This window comes from Saccostrea cucullata, unplaced genomic scaffold, assembly GCF_032062105.1.
Source record: "Saccostrea cucullata isolate Sc308-1 unplaced genomic scaffold, CSIRO_AGI_Scuc_v1 ctg6103, whole genome shotgun sequence".
NCBI lineage: Eukaryota > Metazoa > Mollusca > Bivalvia > Ostreida > Ostreidae > Saccostrea > Saccostrea cuccullata.
Window position 1 is genome coordinate 21,940 of NW_026928896.1, and position 13,143 is coordinate 35,082.

The 13,143-nt window shown below is 33.3% G+C and overlaps 1 protein-coding gene across 1 annotated transcript; it reads right to left on the reverse strand.

The window, feature by feature from the left end:
• Window positions 1–3,662: 3,662 nt before the first annotated feature.
• LOC134279094 (uncharacterized) lies at window positions 3,663–11,961 on the reverse strand. Its single transcript, XM_062761448.1, has 15 exons — window positions 11,912–11,961; window positions 11,527–11,622; window positions 11,324–11,403; window positions 11,129–11,199; window positions 10,792–10,923; window positions 9,474–10,592; window positions 9,099–9,224; window positions 8,562–8,710; window positions 7,426–7,476; window positions 5,622–5,724; window positions 5,076–5,198; window positions 4,790–4,902; window positions 4,489–4,620; window positions 4,195–4,365; window positions 3,663–3,977 (listed from the first exon to the last, which is right to left on the reverse strand). The coding sequence occupies exons 3-15, from the start codon at window positions 11,368–11,370 to the stop codon at window positions 3,819–3,821; spliced, it is 2,496 nt and encodes an 831-aa protein (XP_062617432.1). The 5' UTR covers window positions 11,371–11,403; window positions 11,527–11,622; window positions 11,912–11,961; the 3' UTR covers window positions 3,663–3,818.
• Between the last annotated feature and the right edge of the window lie 1,182 nt (window positions 11,962–13,143).

Below are 13,143 nucleotides of genomic sequence, written 5' to 3' on the forward strand. Positions count from 1 at the left end.
ACATTCTTCTTTATGCTAGCCCAATAGGCTCCTTACCACTGGACACATAATGCTTACAAATAGGAAAGTAGAACATTTAATTGCTTATTTCATCATCTGCCAGTTTGGGCCAATTATATAAATTTTGTGATGTTGATCAAAATATATTTTAAAAAATCAATTCTTTAAAAGTCTTTCAATATAACTACATTTTTTTAATATGTGTTAGGTGAATGTGTAGACATTGTTCTAAAATTTACTTGATGCCTTAAATTATAATTCCTATCATAAAACAGACAGGGAGTATTGGGGAGTAGGGTGAACATTTTTTCAATTAAGTGTGAAATAATTTTTCTGGCTGATACAAATGATACTACATGCCTGTATATATTTGTATATAATTATTCTTGCCTTTTAATAGTTGAATTTTTTTTTTATTTCTTCAGGTTATTGTTTATTTCTTCCTCAAATGGACTTAACTTCTCCCATAGTTTTATTCATTACATCTGATGCATAAGCAACCCTTTTCTGAAGAATGATACTGTAAGCTAAACAGAGACCTAAACAATGTCGCTGGCAATATGCAATAGCTACCACGGGCAGTTTAAAACCTGGGGAAGGAAAATAATTTACTAGGGATGTCAACGAATATTTGAGTACTCGACTATCGTTCGATCCTACCGACTATCGACTAAAATTTCTTTAGTCGATTATTCGTTAAAAATGTGTTTCATCAAAGTAATTTTGAATTCAAGGCAATAAACTTATACTTGCCCATTTCATTTATTTACAGATCAATATTTTCATATGTAAAATTAAGGGTATGGTATAACTGTTCAAAGTTTGTACGTCGATGTATGTTCGGCAAACATGTCTTCAAAATCTACAGTTTTGGTAAAGCTTAAAAAAAGTAAACAGTGATATCAAGGTTATGTGAATCTGAACTTTTATTCTGCAGCGCAGTGTAACATTAAACATGATGTATCATATGCCGAATCAGTCAAACATATACACAGTCTTCAAGTGAAATTTTCCTAAAGTAAGTTCTCCGCAAAATTGAAAAAAAAGCTGAGTGGGATAGAAAAACTACAAACATGATTACCGTAAATCTGGAAATTTTTGCTGTAGATAAATTTTTAGCAAATTTACGAATTCATGGCATTCGCAAAAATATTTTTCTTAAAAATAATTCAACAATAAGAAAATGTAAACAAAGAAGTGGTCATTCGCAAAATTTTGAAACACAAAAATTAATCAATAGCATTTTGACCCAGATTCGCAAAATAAAATTGACGTAAAAATTTCCAGATTTACGGTATTAATGATTGTCTACCTCTTACTGTTTTAAATGGAGAGGGCAATTGTTTAGTTTTGTAGATCCTAACTAAGATCTGATGTGATTCAACTATTCAGAAAGAATTCTAATTAAATAGCTATTACATAATTGTAAATACATGTCAACTGGGGTCAGTTATGAGATTAATTAAACCGTGTTTTCTTCTTCTGATATTAATTTCACACAATCATTGATTGTTTGCACAAAATTTCATAATGAAAATTTATCCCAAGCTCTCGCCCTCTCTTTGTTTTTATAAGAGACACGCTTTAATTGTTTACCTGTCAAAGATAATTGACAGACACGTAGAAATTGGCCTCAATTATGGGGTACATGTACTACCGTTATGTAAAGAAAGGACAAATACGAGCGTTTGATATTCTGCATTTAGATAAAATGTGCAGCTAATATATTAATTTTGAAATTAAATACACTGGGTACATGTACATATTGATGTACAGTTTTTATTGTACTATGTACATGTTAACAATTCAGAAATTTGTTGTATAATGGTGATAAGGTAGATTAAATATTGTAAACTAGTCAGTAAAAGACAAACAGTGAAAATGCTATGAAAAAATAATTAAAATTAAACGAATATTCGACTATCGTTCGGCTAAAGCATCCGACTATTCAACTAAGCTGTCCAAATAAAATTGACATCCCTATAATTTACAGACAGATACTTTTGAAACAAATACATAATTATCTCACCAGCATGTCATTGTGCAACAAAGTCGTCAGCATTTTATTTGTCCTTTGAACGGGTGAAACGTTTTGAATGGCACTCTTATCGATGAATTTTACACTAAACCAAGCTATCTTCTCAGATCTAGCTTTTCATCGTAAAACCGGAAGTGCGAGTTCGTAAATTTGAAATCTCGATCCCGACTCAAATTTGACATCGGAAATTTTTTTTTTATTTTTTTCTGAAAATTCAAAACCTTGAGCAGAAGGTTTGTAAAACTGAAAACAAAATAAATCCTGGCCTTAAATATGTAATTAGATCATTACCATATTAACCAGGAGCAAAGGATAAGATGTTCAAAGAATTCATGCATTTCACTATATAATCATTAGAGCCCCACACTAAAACAAGAACCCCTGACCCTGGGGCCATAAAATTCACAATTTTGGTAGAGGCACTCTTGCTTATCATAACTATATACTTAGTTAGTTTATTTAATACCCAGGAGCAGAGAAGAAGATTTTCAAAGAATTCATGTATTTTCACTATATAATCAATAGAGCCCCGCCCTGACACCAGAACCCCTGACCCTGGGGCCATAAAATTCACAATTTTGGTAGAGGCACTCTTGCTCATCATAACTATGTACTTAGTTGGTTTATTTAATACCCAGGAGCAGAGAAGAAGATTTTCAAAGAAATAATGCATTTTCACTACCTACTTATTTAGCCCCGCCCTAGCACTAGAACCCCTGACCCCAGGGCCATGAATTTCACAATTTTGGTAGAGGACTCATTGCTGATTACAATCATGCAAACAGTTTGACTGCTTGATGTCCAGGAGTAAAGAAGAAGATTTTTAAAGATTGCATTAATTTTAGTGGTTTTGGCCCCACCCCTCAGGCCCCAGGGGGGCAGGGACCATGAAATTCACAATTTTTTTTGTTCCCCTTCATCCACAGATGCTGTATACAAAATTTGGTTGAAATTGGTTTAGCGGTTTCAGAGAAGAAGCTGAAAATGTTCAAATGTTAACACACGACGGACGACGGACGCCGACGGACAAACACGGATGGCAATAGGTCACCTGAGTGACTCAGGTGACCTAATAACAAAGAATTGTTCACAGTAGCACAATTACTTGCTTTATATTGCACTGGCTAATCAGAAGTTTACTCACACTACAGAGCATCATGGGAAATCCACAGCTAATCTTGCAATTTTAAAGCGTATGCAAGATTGGCCAAGGGTTTCAAAAGATGACTACAGAGTTAATTCATTGAGATATCTTGATATTCTTGTAAAGATGTGTACCTTACTGACCCATCAAATATACCTACAAGAAACTTGTTACAAGTGACATTTGCTTTATTTTCTCTGGGCAAGCAAACCCTGAACAAAGTTTAAAATACTACGGATATTTCTTTCAGATTGCACACGTACTAGGTAAAAGTATTTTAAAACAATTTTACTATACATATGGAGGTAATTTAGTCTAAAGCTGATGTGACAAATAAAATATTAATTTAAAATTTGAACAAAGGAATAAAATTTTTACAATAAAATGTGCAATAAAAACACCACCATTAACTCTAGATGTGTCTCTTAAAATGTACAAAATGTTAAAGGCACTGTATATTTGTTTCTAAAATAACTTTTTCATTGAAATATTTATAAACAGTGCTATGTTATGTTTTTGATCCATGGTTATAAAATGAGTATTTAATACATGTAAAATAAAATCAGCTGATTTATGTATAATTTTCCCATCTGGATATCAGCAGGTTGATCAATAACGACAGATAGGAAATTCCTGTCAAGCAACAAGTTGCGGGGTAAAAGCATAATCGTGGATATCAGGGGTCTCCAGGCAGTCCCCTGTTTGTGATTTTCTCTTGTTTCTCCGAGCACATTTGGGACAGGACTTGGAATCAGACTTGCAGGATTTGTGGAACACAGACTTACATTTGGTACACTGAAAATATAAAACAGGAAGTCTATGTCTGAAAAATTTATAGTACATGTACCACCATACTTTTCTACTTTTATCTGAATTAAAAAATATTTACAAGTTTAATTGAGGTAGGTGCAGTGTTTAAATTTTTTGTTTATTTTGGTTAATTGGATTTGTTGTGCAAAATTATGAAGAAACTGCATAAAGGGGCATAACTCTGTAATTATAAAGAACCTACCCTGATTGTATCATCTGTCTGGAATGGATAAATGACTTTAGGATTGTGACAGAGCTCGCAGATGAACCCCTTCCCACTACACAGGGGACACTCATACACATGCTTTGTGGCAAACTTAATGGACTTCTTCAGACTCTGTGTCAGCTGACCTGAGGGCACTTGTAGCAGATCCTATAAATAGAATGACCTTTAGTTTATCAATATGAACACCTCATTTTGCATTCAAAAATAAGGTTACAAAATAGACAATCTGCATGCAGAACAAAAATCAGATTTGCTTTATTTTGCACTCACAGCTAATGTATAAGTATGAATGCCCTCGTATAAGTATTCCTTTGGCCACATGCTCTTTCTGAATTCATCTGCAGTCGACTGTTTACATGTGAATAAGTACGTCTTCAAATGACAAAGTTGTTTCCGTAACACCTGTTAAATATGTTTGAAAATATTAAGTTTTATCAATATATCTGCATCACTGTTGAGAAATGTGAGGAAAATCAGTACACCAGCATTACTTTCGGTGGTTACCGAGTAAGAATATTTTGAGTAAAAATCATTGTTCTTGGGGAGGGAGGGTACTTATAGAAACTTAAACCTGTAGCTGATCCATTTCTTTGATATGTTCATACAAACGGGGGTTTACAACAGAAACATCAATGATGGAATGGTCCTCAATGTCTTGTAGGTAGGTCAGGGACTTCTTGGAAACTGAGGATATAAAAATCGATATTGGACAATTAATAACAGATACAACAAATTATGCTTATAATGAAGCAGAATTGCAGGTCCCTGGCACTTCCTTTAAATCGTGTTTTACTGTATTGATATTTTAACTTATAAGTTTTACACAGGTTTGTATTGTATCATAGAAAAGATTGTACCTATATGCTTCCGGAAGTCCCAGTTGTGAATGATAAAGGCTGGAATGTAATACTCCTCATTTTCATGACATTCGAAGCAGTAATACTTCCCATCAAACGTGCAAACCCGAGGTTTTCCATAAACTAAAGTAAAAACAGAATACCATTTAAATGTGTGATGCAAGTATAAGGAAAATATAGGATCTCCCATGATTTGTAGTTGGATATGATTTTTATCACACGAGTTGTGTTTTTTTTTTATCCCCGAGCCTTGGTAGGGGGATAAAAACACACAACGAGTTGGATAAAAGTCATATCCAACTACAAATCATGGGAGATTCTTTTTATCCCATGTTTTATACTTCATAACCAATGGTTTCCTTTGTTTTATATAGAACTCCACTTTATTTTACTTAATCACACTAACACACTGTGATGTCATAACTGCACTTAAGTGTGGGATTTCAAAAAAAATATCCAGTGAGTCATATCCACGGGATAAAGGGGTAAACATGGGATGAAATACCTTTATCTATATTCCTGTAAAATGAAGAGAAAATGTCTTACTGAATCCAATTGGTCGTTTACAGCTGCCACACTGGTAATTCTGGGCGTCCAGTCCTTTCTCATTGGCTATCACCCCAAGCAAGGAGGCCTGGCTTTGAGAGTCCTTAAATAGGAAATCATAAATCAATAATAAATGAAGATTAAAACATTGATCTCTGTACAATTCATATAAAAAAATATTAAATTTTAGATTAACTTAAAAAAAAAATGGCATTAACATCAGATATATAGACTTAAGTCAAATTTACATTAGATTTACATTTCTCATATTAAACAGAAGAAGAAAAAGTGTGCCATATGTACCACTGTACTATTTTTATTAGATAATTGCACTAATAATTCATACAACACAAAACAAATTTAAGGATATCCGATCATCAGCCAGGAAGGATAACTCCAAAAATTAATATTTAATTTAAAATGCATTATTATGAAGCTTGAAAATGATTTTTTTTTTCATGCAACAATTTTCATTTTATTCATCTGTATACGATTCAAGGTTTTTGGAAGTCTTAGAAAAGGTCTTATAAAAATTGACATTTGTACCCTACAAAAGGAAAAAAATTAATACCGTTTTAGAGAAATAAGATTTACTTGAACCCAGCCTTAGATACCAATGCTTATTAACATGTTATGAAATTAGAAGTGATTTGTGGTGTCTTGCAATGATAGCAAAAGACTTTTACACTATGTATTAAAGAATACATGAGGAAAATATATAAGACAAAAAATACCAAATAAGCATAAAAATCATGACAATTTCTCTGAATGCCTGGATACCTTTTGTTTTTTAACCTAAAATATTTTTGCTGATCAATTTGCAATTAGAAAATGCATTGCTGATATTCCAATTCGCTTTTTCTACAAAAATATTGGAGATTTGATAATTCTCCATATATAATATGATTAACTTCAATCTTTAACTTTAAAGAAATACTGTGGATAAATTTACATAACTTTGTGGATTCAGAGATACTTTTATGAGTATTTTTGATTACTTATAACTGCTAATTTTATAAACCTGAGGATCGGACTACCTTAAAAGGACTGAAAACATTCACAGCACCTTAAAATATTAATAAACTAAATATATACACTATTATTAGGAATCACTATTTTTCATGGGGAACAAATGTTCATGGATGTCTTGGACAAGCCTTACCCACTAATTTAAATCTTCGGATTAGACTTAGTGATAATTTTATCAATGTACAGTCTTTTGATTCATCAATCCCCCTAAATTTAACCAAGAAATTATGTTCCCCCAATATGAGTAATTTTTTCTTGACCTTAAACATTGAGCCCCATGAGAGATAATGATCCACAATATTGACTATAAAATTTGGTAAGTATAATTTGATGGTTTTATTCAAACTTGACAATAAAAGTGACAGACTTAAGTGATATGCATTGAATTCCCCCTTTCCAAGTACCGGTATTAATATTAGATTCTGAAATACATCTACTATAAATATGAAATATGCAAAACTAATCTCATTTTATAATATTAATATATTGCAAGTCCCAAAGTCTGCATTGTATTCACAAAAAATGGAAAATTTAAGAATTTAATCATTTAATAAAAGCAGTAAGATTCTCAAAATAAATGATTAGCTCCACTAAACCAGTATGTAAAATTACAGTATTATCTGCAGTAAGAAGAAAGATGCTTTTATTCTATGCTACATGTATGAAAGAAGAGAAAAGTAACAAGCACACATGCAATAAGTTACAAAATCAATGGAGGAAGAACTGCAAAAAAACAAGTTAGTAGACAAGCCTCTGCGACACCCTGATCACTCACTCTTTCCGAGCCTTCAGAATCTGGGTCACCCACTATCTCGTAATCTTCTTCCTGAATTCAGTCAGTATTTTTCGAAATAAGCAATCATTCATTTCCAGATTTATAACAAAATATTTTGAAAATGGTCACATACACCTATTATTCATAGGTAAATAAAAAATTATAGAGAATAATTTTCTTTTATGCATACTACAATGTTGAGTCTTAATTGAAAAAAAAGGCTAATTTATTTTCAGGTTATATTTCCTCTGAATAAAAAAAATACAGATCGGCTTAACCAATGTCTTAGCTCTTCTGAAAACATTTAATAAATGTGACTTTCAATACTTCCAACATGGGATGTCTATTAAATACTGGTATACATATATAGATAATTTTAACTAACTGAATACTCTGTTCCTATCAATAGATTCACTGCTATATTTCAAACAAATTCTAGAAAAAGGCTTCTTAATTGTGACCATTCAAAACAATGAAAGGAGGAAACGAAAAAAAAAATCCATAGAATTTTATATGAAAATACATTTTATTTCCATTAGTGAACTCTTCAGAATTAGAGACGCGTTTGGCCGTCTGACTGGGACAGCATTGCGTTGCGGTATGTACCTTATGATAAATAGATACATACGATCAACAATGGATATAAACTGATATCGTTGTTTTTCCTATTCTTGATGTTTATAAAGTCCACAACAATAAAACATTTCATTTGTATTTTGTTAGGATTTGTTCATCGACATTCAACATATTGTTTACATGTTTATCTTATGTTTGTCCCAGATATCACGCGAGATTTATACATTTTCTGACTTTTTCACAAAAGAGGGCACTAAGAAGGATAACTCTTCCATAGTGGAAATAAAACGTATTCAGTTGCATCAAAATATTTTTTTTAAAAATCAAATAAATGAATTTTTAAAAATCAAGAGGATATATACTTAGTGGACATTATTAAGAATGAAATAATGAAGGAAATAATATTAGAATACATAACAAGTCATCTCTATATACTGAGTATTCTAAGGAATTCCATTCTAATGTCCAGGGTATGAGACTACATGGAAGTTGTATACTTTTCTTTCAAAGGCTGTAGTACTTTTAAGTTGTTTTTTTTTAAATTGAAAAAATAAGTTCACCTGAGATGTGGAAAATGTTGGATCCACCTGTGGTGGTGATGAAGAGAAGTCACTGCATTCTGGAAGTTCCTGGAGTACGTCCTCCATCGTAGGGGAGGCAACCTGGCTGGAGGGCGTGTAATTCTTCAGCAAGGAGTTAAAACTCTCAGCTGAAATACAAAGACAGTCTGCATATAGTAACTTCAAACAAATATATGTATTGTACAATTGGAGAGAGGAAAAACCAGGATCTTTCCTCTATAAGGAAGTGTTGGTTTCAGATGCACATAAATATATTTCTACAAACCAAAAGTGCTGCAAGCTACTGATAAAAATGGGGAAGGATGTTACATAAGCAATAAATTCTGTCATACTCCAAGGAAATCATGCATCAGTGAGTTTCAGAAAGAAAATAAGTGATTTACTTTAGTTTTGTTGGTAACATACAGTATTAAAAAGGCAAGCACATACTACACCTACAAGTTTTAATCTTTAGATTTGTTGGTGAGGTACAGTTATATAAAGTGATCACTGAAAGTTTTGATTCCACGTCCTTACATTTATTTCTGACAGGCATTGAAGCTATGGTGGTTGGTCGTGCAGGTTGTTCAAAATCTGACGACCATCCACTGCGCGCCCCGAGACTGTTCCCTACACTGGGGGGTGAAGATATTCCAATACCATCTGAAAATATCAAGTACAGGGAAATTACAGGTAAATCAAACATACATTTAAATACCTTCTTCTACATTACAAAATTAACACTTTCATTTAAAATTTTATCTGTCTTCACTTGCAACTTTGAGAATCATTTAAACCTGAATGTGTTTGCACTCTTTATTAATTACATCTGGGTACTAATTACTAATTCAAATACAATTTATCCTATTGCATCCAAACATTACTAACTGTTGTGTCAACATCATCGCTTACCCTCATTTTCTGGCTCTAGGCAGACAGATAGCGCCCCTGACCTGGGTCGTCGTGGAGAAGAGGAGACCTCCTCACCCTCTTCACTCCCGACAGAGAACCTCTTCTTCGTGGTTTGGTCCATCATCGTTGTAACTATTGCATCAGCTACAGCCGGGGACAGCTGAGGTTGAACTATGTCCCGTGGTGACACATTAAACTCAGGTTTTAGATTCTCCTTCTTATCCTTTGACTTTTTTCTTGTCCTTTTCTTCTGTTCAAATGAGTCATCTTTACCGTTATCGTATGAAGAGTCACTCGTTACATGCTCTTTCTTATCTGAATCAGATGGACTATTAAGTTCTGTGTTGAGAATATCCTCTAAAATCCGTTCATTTACAAAATCTTGCTGCTGAGATGTCAGTTTTACTTCACTAGCTTTGTTTTCCGTAATCAACACAGGCTGTGTTTTATCATATGTACTTTGAGTATCTTTAGACTCCTCGAGACATTCATGTATATCCTCATATCCATTCATCTCTAGAGGACTTATCTGAAGTCCTGATCCATCAGTATCACAGTAGCTTTCCTCCTCTAAGCTCTTACAGTCTACCAGCTCAGCAGAGGCACTCGAGTAACTCAGTTCCCCATAAGAGCTCGGATCGTTTAACGAAGGTTTCCCCAGTGAACTCAACTCGGAGTCCGAGGTAAGATTTATACTGGGAGACAGTTGATCCATTTTTCCATCACTTTGTTTGACCCTGGTATCATGACCTTCACTGTCCTTTGACAGAGCACCTGTTTCATCATCATCATCAAACATTGGTTCACTGTCCTGTCCATTATCTCCTACATAGGATGCGGGGTTCCTGTTGTATTTAACAGGGTCAGGGCACGAAACTCGACTAGAACTGGAGCACTCTGACCTAGTTTTATTTCTAGGCTTCATGCCGCGAATTTTGTCTACATCTTCCTGAGTCAGCTCAGAACTGTACTCAGTCACTGACCTTCCTTGTGGAAGGGGAGATAACCCTCCATCATCCAAACTCGATCTTTTTTTCGTTCGCCCCTTTTGTTTGTTGACTGGATTTATAGTCTCCACATCTTCCTCTCTTTGGATGACTTCAGGTTTTCCTGATGCTGCTGAATAATAAAAAATGAAAATGATTAACTAACAATTGAAACAATCACTGGATAAGTAAAACTTTTACATCATTTAAATTAATAGCTTTTGTAGTCATTATGTGACCAATCAAAGATTTAACAAAATTTTTACACCACTTGAATGATGGGAAAAACTGAAAAAACCTGATATACAGGTTGACTGACATGTTTCTCTTACCTCTGTTAGGGTGAATGACAGGCAGAGGTGTGTTCTCAGCGTCAATCAGTCCCGCCAGGACTAGCGAGGAGTTAGGCCAGTTATTGAGGACACTAGAGTTGTAGGACAGCTGAAACTCGTAGGACATCAGTCCTATTACAGGAGAGGAAACATCTGGTTATTACACGGGACAATGGTTTAAAAATTTCCTATATTCTTCACTTGATAGACGAAAATTGATTACATTATAAAAAGCATACAAAAAAAACATCTATAGGTAGTTTGAAGCTGGTAGTGTTAAACTTGCTTGTAAGAGAGTCCTTGAGACAAAAGATTGTTTGTGATCATAAATGTATACCTTTTAAGTAGGAAAGAAAAATTCCTGGTTGTTCATGATCTCTAAAGTATGATGTACTGCTATAAAAGTACCTGTAAAAAAATTAAATTTAATCATATCAATGTTTATATGCAACTGTAATATATCTCAAACTTTTTAATCGTAATTGATTTATAGGAATAACAATTTATTTGAAGAAAAACAAAATGTTCTCACTGCAGGGATCTCTTGTCTGCGATCATAGCATTGACATAACTTTCCATCAACCCATCATTGAGTGCCACCCTGATCCAGGCCTGGCAGAAATAAAATAATAGATACCCAGTAATTATAAATATGAGAAAAACAATAATAAATAACAATTTAACTAACTAATCAGAGTCGATATATAAAATCTTTTATTTAGAGCTGTGACTTACTCTACAGAGGCCAATCTCTGTGTTGACCTGAGCCAATCTCTTCAGCTGAGCCACTACATCACTGTGAGTAAATCTCTCACAAAACAACCAGAAGTTCTATAAAAGTTGATACATGTACAGAAACAACTAATAATAGCCTTTATTTACAATCAACCAGCTTATCAAAATTTCTTAGAATTTTGCAAGTAATGTCAATTTCATTAAGACTAGTGAATTGACTAAGTAAAATACATCAATATCTAGTGGTGAACAAGATAAAATTCACACCGAGACATGATTTGATTGGACAAGTATGAGAAAAGAATAATGTAATTCATAACTAGAGATTTAATTTCTGAGAATAATTTATCCAGTGAAATGATTCTGCTCATACAGCATTACTTACAAGTTGTTGAGCTCCATTTTCATATCCCTGATTTATACCAATGTAATTTGCTATCTGAAATTATAACAATATGTTGTGCACATACTGGGATAATGTATTGGTACCTACAATCACCCCTGTCAATGCGCGATCGGCAACGCGGATGCGATCGGCAACGCGGATAGTTAAATTCAACTCCATGAGGAAGATGAGGTTAAATAAAACATTATTTTGTCCTATTTCCTCGCAATTTTCCTTCAACATTTCTGACTTTTTAAATGCCACTAGACATGTTTAACACCATAAAAGTCCTCTAAGCATTAAAAATCGCCATATATTATGTTAAAGTTAAGTTTTCCTTGAACATGACTGCCCTAACGTGACACATGAAGCTCGTTTTAGTGGTATTTCTTACCTTATTACGTATACCCGACAGTCCAAAAGGCACATTTGAATTGTAAATAGGTAAATAATAAATTTTAAATCCGATTTGAAGTTCTTCATCAAATAGAAAGCGTTGTAATAACGGTTTGAAGTGAACACATGCCAAACGTTTTGGCGATCGGCAACAACTCTATATGCGATCGTACAACAAAGAAAATATGATAAACATGCGATCGTGCATCTTGAAATTTATAAAATACTTTTAATGAAATAAAGTAATAGATAGCTATGTGGTATGGGTGGAAAGTCTGTCGAAATAGAACGAGATACCGAGCATTTGATTTTCGAGAGGGAAAGAGCGAATTTATCTTGTATATTAGTTGAATAATGTCTGTATTTTAAGAGAACAAAATTTAAAACTCCATGGAACCTTAAATTCTTGATATTATTTGATTATTGTTTAAAACAGACACCTATAGAGTGTTATAGGACCGAATTTTAGCAATATAGAAAAAAGGTTTTATTGTCTATGATATGACAGTTCAATTACAGGAGTTGGCATACATATCAAAAACTGAATTTTTTTCAGAAAATAAAAAAAGATATGTATTAATACTATAAAAATAACGATCAAAGGAATTTGCATACCTAGCAACTTTACCGAATATTTTCAGTAAAAATGTTTTGTACACGCACACGTTAATATAACAGCATTATATGTATTACAGTGTATTTTCTAATTTACTGAAAACTGTTATCATTATTAGTATTATTTTTTTTTAAATTAATTGCCAATTTTAATATCATGCACGCACATGTACAATGTAGAATCGGGGGTGGGGTGGGGTGAAATCTTTACTTTCATACAC

Excerpts from the sequence above, each read along its gene's own strand:
- LOC134279094 (XM_062761448.1), bottom strand. The coding sequence starts at position 11,370 with ATGGAAAGTTATGTCAATGCTATGATCGCAGACAAGAGATCCCTGCA. Across the intron at positions 8,711-9,098 it reads AATGCCTGTCAGAAATAAAT|CTGAGAGTTTTAACTCCTTG; the intron begins GTAAGGACGTGG and ends TTTGTATTTCAG. Across the intron at positions 4,366-4,488 it reads TTCATACTTATACATTAGCT|GATCTGCTACAAGTGCCCTC; the intron begins GTGAGTGCAAAA and ends TTCTATTTATAG.